Source organism: Bos grunniens, chromosome 20 (assembly GCF_055505025.1).
Source record: "Bos grunniens cultivar Pamir isolate PY7600 chromosome 20, Bosgru_T2T1.0, whole genome shotgun sequence".
Taxonomy (NCBI): domain Eukaryota; kingdom Metazoa; phylum Chordata; class Mammalia; order Artiodactyla; family Bovidae; genus Bos; species Bos grunniens.
This window is the reverse complement of record NC_141184.1, coordinates 29585286-29600146: the sequence shown is the minus strand read 5'-3', so window position 1 is coordinate 29600146 and position 14861 is coordinate 29585286. Positions and strand designations below refer to the sequence as shown.

Sequence of the window (14861 nt, the reverse complement as noted above, 5' to 3'; positions counted from 1 at the left end):
ACACACACTCATTCACCTATGATGGAAGAAGAATGAAAATGAATGTAAATCACATCCTTCAGTAATGTAGACCGTAAGTTGTATAACTGTTAAGTGTGATAAGATGACACAGCAAAACATAACTTGGCATGTGGCACAGTGGTATACTACTATGCCACAGTAGAATAAAAGACAATTAGGTGTATTATGAGGAAATTGTTAAGAAAGTCATGTATACTTGAAAAGACTTCCCTAATGGCTAGGCAGGTAAAGAATCTGCCTGCTGATGCATAAGACGTGGGTTTGATCCCTGGATGGGTAGACCCACTGGAAAAGGAAACAGCAACTCACTCCAGTATTCTTGCCTGGGAAATTCCAAGGACTGGGGAGTCTGGCGGGCTGCAGTCCATCGGGTCAAGAAGAGCTGGGCTTGACTGAGCATGCATATGTATGTGTGTATACTACCACTGACTCTTGAGTTTCACTTTACTGATTGGAATTGACTGATGCCTCTTCAAATATACCCACCATAATGAATGTTCTGAGGATCTTCTAAACCACAGAACTATGGTCTTATGAAAACAGTATTGGTTCTCTTATAATAATCATCTTGTATGATCCTAGAGTATCTTTTCCCTAAAGCTGAGGTAAACTTTAGTTCAACAGGTCCTAGCAGTGACCAACACTCTTCAGCTAGATAAAAACTATCTCTATTGTTAGGTAGTTACAAAATAATTAGTTTAAAGAACTTCTAAAATTTCATCTACTTTCTGTGTAAGGCTTAGGTTTAAATTAACCACATTCTTTCAAAAATCACTGAAGTCTTAATAACCTTCTCTGGTGGCACATTCCAATGCTTAATGACTAATGAGACTGAAAATATCTTTCTTTATTTTTAACAGAATACCTCAGACAACAGGTCAATCTTTTTCCTATGGTGCTGGCTCCAGTGAAAGTGAAACTGCTTTCTATTCTCCAAATAATATTACTTCTCTATTTAAATACCGGAGATCACCTTAGCCTTTTGTCCTTTAGGTTGAATAATTCTAATTTTTCATCCTCATTGTCTCTAAACTCAACATTTTCTTTCTCCTTGGGATTCTTTCCAAGTTCATTGCACCTCTTACATTGGTTTCCAACTAGATATAGTAACTTAGAAAGGTTTTGACATCCAAACAATAACGGAAGCTTGAAAATCGTGTAAAAGGAACTTGACTCTTAACACGATAGCAAAAATACACGTGGAATTTACTATACAGTACAAGTTCAGTTCAGTTCAGTTGCTTGGTCGTGACTGACTCTTTGTGACCCCATGGACTGCAGCACGCCAGGCCACCCATGTCCATCACCAACTCCTGGAGCTTACTCAAACTCACGTCCATCAAGTCAGTGATGCCATCCAGCCATCTCATCCTCTGCCATCCCCTTCTCCTCCCACCTTCAATCTTTCCCAGCATCAGAGTCTTTTCCAATGAGTCAGTTCTTCACATCAAGTGGCCAAAGTATTGGAGTTTCAGCTTCAGCATCAGTCCTTCCAATGAATATTCAGGGCTGATTTCCTTTAGGATTGACTGGTTGGCTCTCCTTGCAGTCCAAGAGACTCTCAAGAGTCTTCTCCAACACCACAGTTCAAAAGCATCAATTCTTCAGCACTCAGCTTTTGTTATAGTCTAACTCTCACATCCATACATAACTACTGGAAAAACCATAGCTTTGACTAGATGGACCTTTGATGGCAAAGTAATGTCTCTGCTTTTTAATATGCTGTCTAAGTTGGTCATAGCTTTTCTTCCAAGGAGCAAGCATCTTTTAATTTCATGGCTATAGTCACCATTTGCAGTGATTTTGGAGCCCAAGAATATAAAGTCTGTCACTGTTTCTGTTATTTCCCCATCTATTTGCCATGAAGTGACAGGACCGGATGCCATGATCTTGGTTTTCTGAATGTTGAGTTTTAAGCCAGTGTATATATTGTATATATTAAAACACAATTCATCATAGATAGTATGCTACTTTGTGGAGAAAGTGCAGAAAACTAAGATGTGGAAAAAAGAGTTAAGGCAATCCATTTTTTTTTTAGGGCAGTATCAGTTAAGATAAGCTAGACAATGTGACAACCAACAAAGTAAAATCTCAGTGGCTTAACAAAACTAAAGTGCTCTGAGTAGGCCAGAAAGAAAATCTGCTCATGATAACCTTTAGACATTCAGGCTGAAGACTCACTTGATACTGGTTTCCATCCATGATCACTGTGGCAAGTGGGAGGGAAAATGGTGGATTATGCAGCAGGTCTACAAATTTTGCTTGGAAATGACTCATATGACTACCACATTTTATTGCCCCAAATAAATCACATGGCTACATCTAGCTTTCTTGTAAGGTAGAGAGATGCAATCCTACTAAGTAACTAGAAAAAGAAGAATCAGAATATGTGCAAACAACCATCTTGGCTATCAAAAGGGGTTGGCCTTTTAGTTTTATCTCAAACTGGAGGAAATAGTAAGGTAATGTGTAATTTTTCCAAATCTCCCTTATATAAACACAGTATATGAAAGATCCATTGTCAGATTTCTTGATTAAAATGATCTGGATGTCATGTTTACAAATATGTCACTGGTGCTTGGAGATGAATCTAAGAAAATTCAATCACACTGATTGTTTTTATTAAAAGTTGCTAGCTCAGCTGAGCATGTCAATTAAAATTACATATCTTAAAAAGAAGATGCAAGAGGAATTCTAACCTGTTTCTGATTCAACTGAAAAATAGGGCTGCCCCTGTAGGATGCTATAGACAACTTTAGCACTGTTCCCGTAGGTTGGATCATCAGCATCAGTTGCAGTGACTTGGACAACAAATGTGCCTGTAATGAAAGAAACATGAATTGAAAATAAATGAAGGGTTCATTATGGATCCTCAATACCCACACATTAGGAAAAAGCACAATCATACTTCTATACCAAACTATCATGGCCAGGGAGTGGAGAACCACAATAGGATGCTAGGCTAAAAAACCTTGGATTTCTTATTCTGAAGGAATGTGAGCAACATTCATAAATATTGAAAGGATTAAATTGGGCTTCCTAGGTGACTCAGTGGTAAAGAATCCACCTGCAATTCAGGAGACATAGGTTCGATATCTGGGTTGGGATCATTCCTCAGAGAAGGAAATGGCAACCCACTCCAGTATTCTTGCCTAGGAAATCCCATGGACAGAGAAGACTGGCAGGCTACACTTCATGGGGCTGCAAAAGAATTGGGTATGGTTGCTCAGCTGGTAAAGAATCTTCTTGCAATGCAGGAAACCTGGGTTTGATCCTTGGGTTGGGACGATCCCTTGGAGAAGGGAATGGCTACCCATCTGCTGTATTCTTGCCTGGAGAATTCCCATGAACAGAAGAGCCTGGTGGGCTACAGTCCATGAGATCGCAAAGAGTCAGACATGACTGAGCGAGATTCATTTCCCATTGGTGACTAAAAACAACAAGGATTAAATTAAAGGGGAGCATGGGAAGGATCATGACTTTGGGTGGAACTGATTCCAATCCATCTCCAAGGGTGAGATTTGATTGGGTTTTTGCTACAGTGATTCTTTCAAGTTGTCTAGGCCTAAATCTATTGGCATCTTGTACTACTTTCTCTACAAGGATTAGTTTAGGTATTGTTCAGTTGGAGGGCCATTTGTGATTTTGCTGAAAATTTGTTGTGTCATAGGTGCTTTTGCTCCCTGAATGTAACGTGCTGATGTGGAGCCTGAAAATGCAGCAGCTATTTTGTGATCTTGGCAATGCCAGTCTGAGGCAAAGCTGAATAGGACAAAATTACAGAGAAATAGCTAGAATCCAAATCAAACTATGTTCAAAGTCCACTTTGCTTTTAGACTTAATGTGACCAATAAACACTTTCATTGTTTAAAGCAATTTGAACTGGGTTTTCTGTTACTTATAAATAAAAGCATCTAGGTGATAAATCTATTTGATAGAATATAAGATGTTGAACGACCTTCTCTTGAACCTTAAGAGAAGTAGTTTTGGATTAAGTAAAGAATTAATTGGAATAGTGGAGAATACACATCCTGAATTTATAATCCCCAAAGATGATTATAATTAAATGTACAAATTAAGCTATGTTGTTTCAGATTGGCATTCTTATTGTAGAGACCATACTTAATAATAACCTTCAAAGTACCCCTAATCCCCATGAAATTCCATGCAAATTTTTGTGTGTATGCCTAGATGGATATGACACAGTGGAGAAATGCCATAGATTTTACCTGATTCTGAAAGGGGTCTGTGACTTCCTAAAAAGGTAAGACCCTCTGAGTAACATCATTTTATGGATGATTTTTGGTATTCATATTAGACAGAGTAAACATACTGATAGAATTCTCCTGTCCACGAACAGGGTAGGGAAGTCACAGTTAGGGAATACTGGAATTTTCACCCTACTTTTATAATATCTAACCAATTCTATTTATTGAACTAATACACTATACTGTCTTAGGGAGGCACACTCTTGGATGCTGATACATGAGATAGAGCATCCATCCTTGTAATTTAGCAAGGAATGAGGGGAGAATGAAAGCATAAGCTTTTAGAGTGAGAATTAATAGTAGAAGTCAACAAACACCTATGTTCTTACTTGACATCAATGCAAAATTTGATTGCTTTTAGAATATGATTATCTGGATATTTTGAGTGCCTATTAGTTGCTGATGTGGTACTTGGGGCTGTGCACTTGTTTTTTCCTTTCATTCTTATGGTAAGGATTTAGGAGTTGATGTTTATTATTTCTTTTATAGATATGCAACTGGAGGGTCAGAGACACCAAGTCGTTTATTTACCTAAGGCTACATAGTTGCTTATTAGTAGTGATAGTTTCAAGCTCCGGTCCATTTGGTACCAGAGCCCATCTATACCACCTTGTTGCTGTCCCATTACCTTTATGTGACTCCTCTAGGATGCCTTTATGCTCACGATAATGCCCTGTTAATTTATGATAATGATGAATATCAACATAACTGCGCCTGTGTGCAAGTTGGAAAAAGCCTTCTTTTCCTCAAGACCTGTTATTGCCAGCTACCACCCAAATATTGATAAAACATATTTAACTCTATAATGGCTTCAGAAGCAAATGGTGCCCCTTATATTGTACAGTCACACTTTTCACATCTGGCTTTAGCTGCTCTGCATGCTGCTGATGACCAGACAGTCTTTCATTAATTCTTTTTGCCCTTTACCACACAGATGAAAAATATTTTTTTCTGAACAAATCTGTTTAAAAGAATTCTAATCCTCCACTTTGGTAATGACTTGTGATTTTTCTAACAAAACAAAGCAACTTCAAGTAATGAGATGAGCAACTTCTTCATGAGAAACATTTGGATGTTTTATAATCATTTCTGTAGATTAGCTATTGTTCAAGTCTTGGAACTGTGAACTGAAATATCCTTGATATCTGACTCACAGAATGATGGAAATGTTTTTATTATGCAATCTAGCCCTTTTGAACTTGACACCGAGTGAAACTTAAAATAACCCTTTACACAAGTAGTTGAAAATTTGTCACTGTCTCTCCTGAAGTGTTTTAATGTGGTTAACAATGATGTCAGTAGGATTTTTTTCTTAATTTCAGAAAAATTCACATTTTCCCAATCTAAGCAAACTAAATGCACACATTAAAACTGGTAGTAGAATTCTGCACAGAGTATTAACTTACCATATTAACGTTATGAAAGTCTCAATTTTCACCACTTAATAAAGAATATATCCCATAGACATCATCTGTGTATTATTCATGGATTTTTAAAAAAAGTTTTCTTTGAGTCTCTTTCTCAAATATAATTACTCTTCAGTCTGAACTGTAAACTCAGGGCTTTTGTTTTCCACTGGGGAGATCCTTACCTAATGCCCAATTCTACTATGGGCTAAGAGAAAGAGAGAGGACTAACAAGAAATAAAGTGGGCATTTAGAGAGGGAGAGGAAACAGATGAAATGATCTCTCCTTCTCCCTGCCCTTCTCACTCTGCCACTTTTCATTCCCTAATCACTAGAGGAAATGTTGTTTTCTTAAAAATAATAAGACTAATCTTAGGAGACACTGGTCCACTTATAAAAAGGACCTAAATGGATTGTTTGAAACACAGTGCATCTAGAATGTAGCATCCAAGTTCATTCAGTTCAGCAAATTTCACTCTGAGGATTCCTGATTCAGGTGATGTACTAGAGGAAACAGTTGAATCACATCTCACTTACCAACATCAGACATTTCGGGAACAGTGGCCGTGTAAACCTCCTTGGTGAATATTGGTTCATTGTCATTGATGTCATGGATCTTGATGATGAATTCAGACTCGGGCTCCACGGGTCTCCCTGTTTTTCTGTTTATAGCCTGAGCTCGAAGTATGTAAACAGGTTTTTCTTCCCTGTCCAGCCTCTTTGTGGCCTGTATGTCCCCTGTGTTTTCATTGATAATGAAGAGATCTCCTGCTCCATCTCCTGAAAGGATATATTTAAGTGATCCATCTCCTCTATCCTGGTCTGAATGTAACTAGTGTAGGAAAAAAAAATTAAAGAAAGTAAAAGTCAAGCATGTGATCCTGAACTGTTTGTCTTTATGATGCAATGCTATGTTAACTTTCATTCAAGTCTTTCTAAGGGTTGCAGATTTTTTTCTTTTACTGTTTACTGAAATCCTCAATAGTAAATGCCATTTGTTAATGCGCATGTTTCCTTATAATCACAGAAATTTCCAGAACTGGAACTTGTGTAAAATTTAGTAATCCTTATTTTGAAGAATCAAAAACTACAGGCCAGAACAATAAAAAAATGCCCAAGGACACATTAGCCTGGCTGGAACAGAACTATTTTCACTATTTCTCTCTTTTCACTACAGCTTTCAGATTCTATCAATACAGCCACCCCCTCACTTTTATGTACACATACTCACTAGAAAAGCAATACACTGTTGAGAAAAAGATTTTGAATTTTTTAATCAGAGAGTACATTCTGCATCTACACTTTGCTATCTTGGTGTATTTAGGGATGCTAGTTAATCCTTTTTATTTTAATATGATGGAGATGATAATCAATTTTCTAGGAAGTGTGAAATTTATTTATTTATGAAATTCAACTCAGAGTGTTTGGAAAAAAAAAAAACAACATCTTAAGTGCTGCCAGGGACAATGCCTTGAATCCCCACCAGCTAGGTAATTTACACGGTCACTTGGAATAGAATATTTAACACATATTTTAGTTTAATATGGGAAAGGACCTTCTAAAACTTAGTCAGCCTAAAATGGAATAATCTGCCTTATGAAGTAGTTGGTTCTCTGCCCCTGAAGGCAATCAAGCAGAGGTTCTGATAAGATAAACAGCGAGTGAAATGGGTCTGGGTAAAGGGTTGAGCTAATGAACATAAAGACACAACTGAAGTGAAGAGGATGATCTTAACTTGAACATGTAGCCCATGTTACTTATTCTGAATTTCATTTCCACTGTGTTGACTTCCCTGCTGTTTCTTTAGTTCCCTTTTTCCCACCTCAGCAAGACTTTGGGCACTGTCTCATAGGTCTTCTGATAATCTAAGGCTCTTCACAAATTTTTTCAAAAAGTGCTTTTTATCAAGAACTTTTTTAAGACTTCAGTTGTAAGTATACATACAGAAGGGTTAGCGTTCATAGGAAAGCTGCTAATCTTGAAACCTGTGAGGACCCTGTGCAGTCCTCTTGGGTATAAAAGCCCTTCTGTGTTTCTTCTTTCTTGTTTGTAGAAAAAGGCTTTAGTTTCCTGGGCCTTGCCTGAGTTCCAAAGAGCAGACTCAAGCAGTTACTAATTAGGGAAGTGAGGGAATGCACAAACAAAGGAAAAGCAAATCATTCAGTGATAAGACAGAGTCCTAGTTATACACAGTCCTAAGAGATATACATAACAATCTGACAAATATTTTGAGTTCTGCAGAAGCTAAGCCCCCCACACAAGGTGGAGGATGGTGATTTACATGCTACCACAAACAAGTAGACCCCAGATTGTTTGAAACCAGAAGGTTGATGATTATGATTCCTGAAACATTACCCCTTTACCTTACCATCAACCAGTCAGAATAAGGTCCGTAAGCAGCAATTCTCATGCCAAATGTTGCCTTTAAAAACCCTTTCCTGAAAGCTATCAGGGAATCTGGGTCTTTTGAGCATGAGCTGCCCATTCTCCTTGCTTGGTGTCTACAATATATGCTGTAGTTTCCTTTGTTACAACCTGGAGTCAGTAGATTGGCTTTGCTGTTTAGCAGTTGAGCAGACCCAAATTCTGTTTGGTAACAATCTCTACCTTACTTCAACTCTGTGTAAGTGGAGCATCAGCTATGTTACAATAGTAATGGCAACACCAGCAACAGGCAAACCAACTCTGTGTTCTCTTGATTAACACTGCATGGAATATTCAGAGTAACTTCTACAAACATATTTGAAAATAGAATCTCAGGAGAAAAGGGGGACTTAAAAACATGTAATCCAGACTTTATATAACTGTGTCCCATGGAATATCATTTATACAAAATGCTGAGAAAAAAAGGTTCCGTGGCCCAATAATTTTGGGAAATACTTCATATTCTGCCTCTTTCTTGGAGTCTCCCACTGCCCATTAACTTAAGAAAGGCTATGAGTACCTACACTTCCAAACTGTACTAAACATTATTTGACCTGGCTTTCCTGAACTTTCTTTGCTTATGTATCCTTTTTGGGTGTGATCCATACTGATGTTCCCCAAAACAGTTTTCCAAGAAACTCATTTTGGGAAACATGAGCTAACTGAACACATCATTGCAGAGTCAACAAACTGAGGCTCTAGAGTACATGCTGCTGCTGCTGTTGCTAAGTTGTTTCAGTCGTGTCCGACTCCATGCGACCCCATAGACGGCAGCCCACCAGGCTCCCCTGTCCCTGGGATTCTCCAGGCAAGAACACTTGGGTGGGTTGCCATTTCCTTCTCCAATGCATGAAAGTGAAAAATGAAAGTGAAGTCGCTCAGTCGTGTCTGACTCTTAGCGACCCCATGGACTGCAGCCCACCAGGCTGCTCCGTGCATGGGATTTTCCAGGCAAGAGTACTGGAGTGGGGAGCCATTGCCTTCTCCGTCTAGAGTACATAGAGTTTCCCAAATCACACAGATCATGTGAGAGTCAGTTAGACCTTGAGTGCAAGAAGAGACTTATAGATTATTCTGTGTAACCACCTCATTTTGAGAGATAAACTGTGCCCAACACCACACGGCTATTGCTACTTAACAGCAGAGTTTGAGGAAGAGAATATTATTCATGCAATTAGTAGCCTTGAAAGCAATTTGACAGAAATAATGCAAGATAAATGCGAACGGGGAGGAAATTGCTTAGAAGTGAGACAAACGCAATAAGAAATGTAAAACAAGTGCATACCATGATTTGTGTAATGTGATATGCTAAGAAAATGTTGAAACCTTGATTATACAGAAAGAGCCACTGGGGAAAGTTTTAACTCTCCATTGTCAAATTCTAATGACCGAAGAGAGCTCTTAAAAAGCTATTTCATTAACTCACGAGTAACGAAAGCGATGTCATTGCCTGTTGGATCTGGCTCCAGGGCAGCCATGGTCAGCAGCCTGGCACAGTGCAGGGAGCACGACATCAGGAGAACCACATGTGGCTCTTGCTCATCCTCTCACTCACCAAGTGTGAGATCATAGAAGAGTCAATTAACCTCCCAGCACTGGGATCCTTACCAGAAAATGAAGATAATGGAGCTACAGGACAAAGCTGTCATGAAGCACTCTTTAGAGACTATATACAAAGACTATGTTTATTCCTACATAAACATGGGATAAAAGCATAAAGTGTCTTCCAAATTTAAGATACTGTTACTATGATTAGCTCTTAGTTCATAATAAACAGGTTTTTGCTTTTATTTTGACTTTGAGAACTTTTCTGAGGACTTTGAAAACCCCATTTAACAAACGCACGGTATCGCTGAGGTAAAATCTGTTATCAAAAGCCAGTATTCTTCTACCAGGTGGCAACTGTTATCTTTCCATGTGATTTATTATATTCTGCATTCCGCTAGATTCTAGACTCCCCTCGACTGGTTCTTTCATCACTTTCAATATGCAATCGCTGCATACTTAGTAGGTGAATACCATATCTGGTCACAAGATTTATTCAGGCAAAAGTAATCAGAAACTTATTTTTAGCTGTCAGGAGACACCATGTTGATGACTTATAGAACAAACACCAGGACAATATAAAAGGGCAGTGGAGATACCAACTAAGAGTGTGACCAGGGATTGCTCGGCAGATTCCACTTCTGATTTATCAATATTTGAAAACTAGTGGGAAAATGCATCTCTTCACAAAGGCATTGTATGATAATAAAACAATTTAACTTCACCCCGCTTCCAGCACAGTGTCTGCATCTGATGAAGTGCACAGAATAGAAACTTCTGGAAGCCTTAGTGTGCTCTTTCTCTACTCAGCTCCCCCTCTGCTGAACCCCCCTGGGGCAAGTTCTTTTTTTTCCTCTTCTTAGGGAAAAGAGGAAACATAAGACATCAGTGCAAGTGAAAGTGGTGGTGACAAGAAGACATTAGGGGTTTATTGAGCTCTTAGAATTTAATTGGATTTTTTTTCCTTTGTGATGTCATTCATCATGGCCACTGTAAAAGGCAGAAGTTAAACAACAACAAATAAAAGGTTGTAGGCTGCCTGAGGCATGTTTTTTACTAATTTCAGTTTAATGTGGCTGTTCCATTAAGTTTAATCATCTGGTTCACTTTTAACGATTCACCATCAAGTAAAAATTATCCACTTTCCTCAGAAAGTCACGTTTCATCTGGGGCTCTCAGGACTTTTTACTACTGTACCTGGAGGATTTTGTTTCAGGAGGAGCTCTTGGTCTTTGCTTGTTTTTCTGTTGACTTATCATCCTCATTATTTTTAAAATAATAAAGTTTAAAAAAATTTATTTATTTAACTTTCTGTTTGCCCTGGGTCTTCATTGCTGGTTTTCTAGTGGCAGTGAGTGGGGGCTACCTTCGAGTTGCAGTGCACAGGCTTCTCATTGCAGAGGCTTCTCTTGTGGAGCACGGGCCCTGGGTGTTCAGACTTCAGTAGGTGTGGCAAGAGGGCTTCGTTGCCTCGCAGCATGAGGAATCTTCCTGGATCAGGGATTGAACCGGTGTCTCCTGCATTGGCAGGTGGATTCTTAACCACTGGACCACCAGGGAAGCTCTGTCATTATTTTTTTTAAGTGTAGTACTTTAACAAGTAAATGCAGGAATTTGGTGTTACAGATATGACCCCATGACAGGCATCACCAAAGCAGTGCCAGTATCTTTTTACCTGCTATATGCACCACCTCCCAACTTGATTCTGACTCCAATTCAAAGGTGTGACACTAATTCTACAGATTTTAGTGGCTTATGGAGCTAGTTAATGCTGCTCCCTTCCTCCCATTACCTATGTGTCTCTGAGTCACTTGTCTAAGTCAATAACTAAACTGAATTTTCTAAGCATCATTGAGACAAGAAAGCAGAGTTTAAACAGAAGCATACCTACATGACATGACACATCTGAAAGTACCTTAACAGGGGAAGGAATTATGTGATTTTGTTTTCTAAAATAAAAAATTGGGTTATGACTAATATGCTTACAGAAAGTAATGAGGCCCTTTAAGAGATGGAATGAGTGCTAATCTGAGATGTACAAGAATCAGAGAACAGCCATGGTTAAAAGATGTCTGATTGGGACTGAAGTGTAGAAACTGGGTTTGCAGCAGAGAGAACACCTTTGTGCTAAACAGACTGAATAATATTTTAAATTGGGAAAATAAATTTACAAATCAAGTTAGGACAAATTGAAGCTTAACTGAATTCAATATGTATATGTATACACATACATATCTTGACATAATGCTCATATACATAATACTAATAAACACACTTAATGTTGTAAAAATTGTGAAGAGCTTGTTAGATAGAGTTTACATCTGGAAGTAATTTCTCAAAGTCCATGACAGGGATTAGGAGTGGATTTTGTTTTAGAGATCATAGGATTAGATAGGTAAAAAATCTTTTAATAAAATTTTATATTATCAACATATTTTAATAATGCTATATTTGGATGTTAGTGGTTAGTATGAGTTAACTAATTTATATCTGATGATTTTTTTTTACAAGTTAAAATGTTGATGGCAGAATATTGGGTGGCCAAAATTTCATTTGGGTTTTTCTATAAGATGTTCTGAATGAACTTTTTGGCTGCCCAATATTATTGTGGTGGGCTGTTGGAACCAGTTAGCCATGCAAGATCTCAGACCTCATCTGCCACCAGAATCAGAAACTGAAAAGGTGTCGCTCAGCAGTCTGTGTTTCAAGGAGCCCTCCAGTAATTCTGACGAGGGCTCAAGTTTGAGCACTAGTACTAATGTTAAAAGCATGCATGATTTTGGGCAAAGGAAAGCAATGGGTATAAAGTCACGCTATGGGGTAGTTGTATAGCTTTGGGGAACTTAGTTAATTTCTCCAGGTCTTTTTCTCATCTACGTAAGAATAATACTGATACTTAGTTTACAGGTAGGTTGCTCTGAAAATTAATAAAACAATATATGTAAAATGGTTAACAGAAGGTCTAGCTCAGAGATATGCTTCAATAAATTATTCTTACATCATTTAGTTGTTCAGTTGCTAAGTCGTGTCCGACTCTTTTGTGACCCCATGAACTGCAGCATGCCAGGTTTCCCTGTCCTTCACTATCTCCCAGAGTTTGCTCAGATTCATGTCCATTGAGTCAGTGATTCTATTCAACCATCTTATCCTCTGTTGCCCCCTTTTCCTCCTGTCCTCTTACATCATAAATATTCAGTGTATTCAATGATGTATTCAATAGGCGGATTTTGAAGGTGAAAAGGCTTGTGTCTGAATTCTGACTTTCCTACTGATAAACTAAATTAGATTACTGTAGTAGTCATGCTGTTCATCTTTAAGACAAAACTCAAAAATAAATAAATAAAGAAGAATGGTTTGGAGAGGTGATTAGGTCAGTTGGGAAGTACTGAGTGTAAGTTGTCCAAGATATTTGCCTGGGAATTAGCTGTATCCATAACTCTGGATCTCAAGAAAATGTCTGCTCTGGGGTTATATAGAGATTTGGACATTAATGGCATATAGATAATAGTGGAATCTATGAAAATAGATGGATAATCTCATTTAGAGGGCTTCCCTGGTGCAGGAGACCCGGGTTCAATCCTGGGTTGGGAAGATCCCCTGGAGAAAGAAATGGCAGCCCACTCCAGTATTCTTGCCTGGAAAATCCCATGGACGGCGGAGCCTGGTAGGCTACTGTCCATGGGGTCGCAAAGAGTCGGACACGACTGAGCGACTTCACTTCACTTCATGTGAAACAAGGGAAGACAAGGACCTAAGGAATATCCACATTTAAGGGACAGGGAGAGGAGGACTACCTGGCAAAGTTAATCATTTTGAGTTTTGTCTTAAAGATGAACAACATGACTACTACAATAATCTAATTAATTTAGTTGATCAGTAGGAAAGTCAGAATTTAGACATAAGCTTTTTCACCTTCAAAATCCACCTGTTGAATACTTCACGTTTACATCAAAATCATAAGGACCACCAGAGAGTCACCCTAAATCCCCCTTCTGTCTCTGTCTCCACATTCATTAGATCCCTGCTGCTGCTGCTGCTAAGTCGCTTCAGTTGTGTCTGACTCTGTGTGACCCCATAGATGGCAGCCCACCAGGCTCTGCCGTCCCTGGGATTCTCCAGGCAAGAACACTGGAGTGGGTTGCCATTTCCTTCTCCAATGCATGAAAGTGAAAAATGAAAGTGAAGTCGCTCAGTTGTGTCTGACTCTTCACGACCCCATGGACTGCAGCCTACCAGGCTCCTCCATCCATGGGATTTTCCAGGCAAGAGTACTGGAGTGGGGTGCCATTGCCTTCTCCACATTAGCCTAACTCCCGCCAATCCTACCTCTTACCTATATCTTGACTCACCACCTTGTGGTGGTGGTTTAGTCACTAAGTTGTCTGACTTTTGCGACCCCCATTGATTGTAACTCATCAGGCTCCTCTGTCCATCCCAGGCAGGAATAATGGAGTGGGATGCCATTACCCCCTCTGGGGTACTCACCACCTACTTTGTCTCCATTCCTGCTTGTGCTACCCTGGTCCAAGTCACCACCACTGCTCCTTGGTCTATTGCAATGAGGCTCTCCCACACATCTTGTCTTGTTTCCTTTCCATCTATTTTCCTTTCTGCAGTTAGACGAACTTAAACAATTCATACATCAGGTCTTTGTAATCTTGATCTCCACAGGGAAGTCTTCCCTAAGTGGCTAGTCTAAGTTATACTCTCCTGCTAGAGTCTCCCAATTTCTTCCCTAGTTAGCCATCAGCACATTCTTGATTTTTTTTTTTTTTTGAGAATTTCACAGCTATTTTCATGTTTCAGTCAGCAAACAACTAGTTTGCAAATTTCATGAAAAAAGATGCCAAACCTGTCTGGTTCACTTCTGTATTCTCAGCACTTGACATATTGGCACATTATAGATCTTCAACAATGGATGATTACAAAGAAAGAAAGAGTGAAATTTATAAAGATAAAATTGGATAAAATATCAATAATCAATGACAGTTTCTGAAACATAGAAGATAATCAATAAATCTTAATGTCTTCCACCTGATTTCTCACTTGATTTTAGGATAATTCATCAAGGAAAGTTATGACCAACCTAGATAGCATATTCAAAAGCAGAGACATTACTTTGCCAACAAAGGTTTGTCTAGTCAAGGCTATGGTTTTTCCTGTGGTCATGTATGGATGTGAGAGTTGGACTGTGAAG

General features: G+C 38.8%; 1 protein-coding gene across 5 annotated transcripts in view; it reads right to left on the bottom strand.

Moving 5' to 3' along the window:
* The window catches only part of CDH6 (cadherin 6), a 150185-nt gene that overhangs the window by 30016 nt on the left and 105308 nt on the right, over positions 1 to 14861 (bottom strand). For all 5 annotated transcript variants that reach the window (XM_086362532.1, XM_086362536.1, XM_086362534.1 and 2 more), the window contains 2 exons: positions 6233 to 6527; positions 2721 to 2840 (listed from right to left, as the gene is read on the bottom strand). In XM_086362532.1, coding sequence (XP_086218658.1) covers positions 2721 to 2840; positions 6233 to 6527 — 415 coding nt within the window. The remainder of the gene's footprint in view (positions 1 to 2720; positions 2841 to 6232; positions 6528 to 14861) is intronic.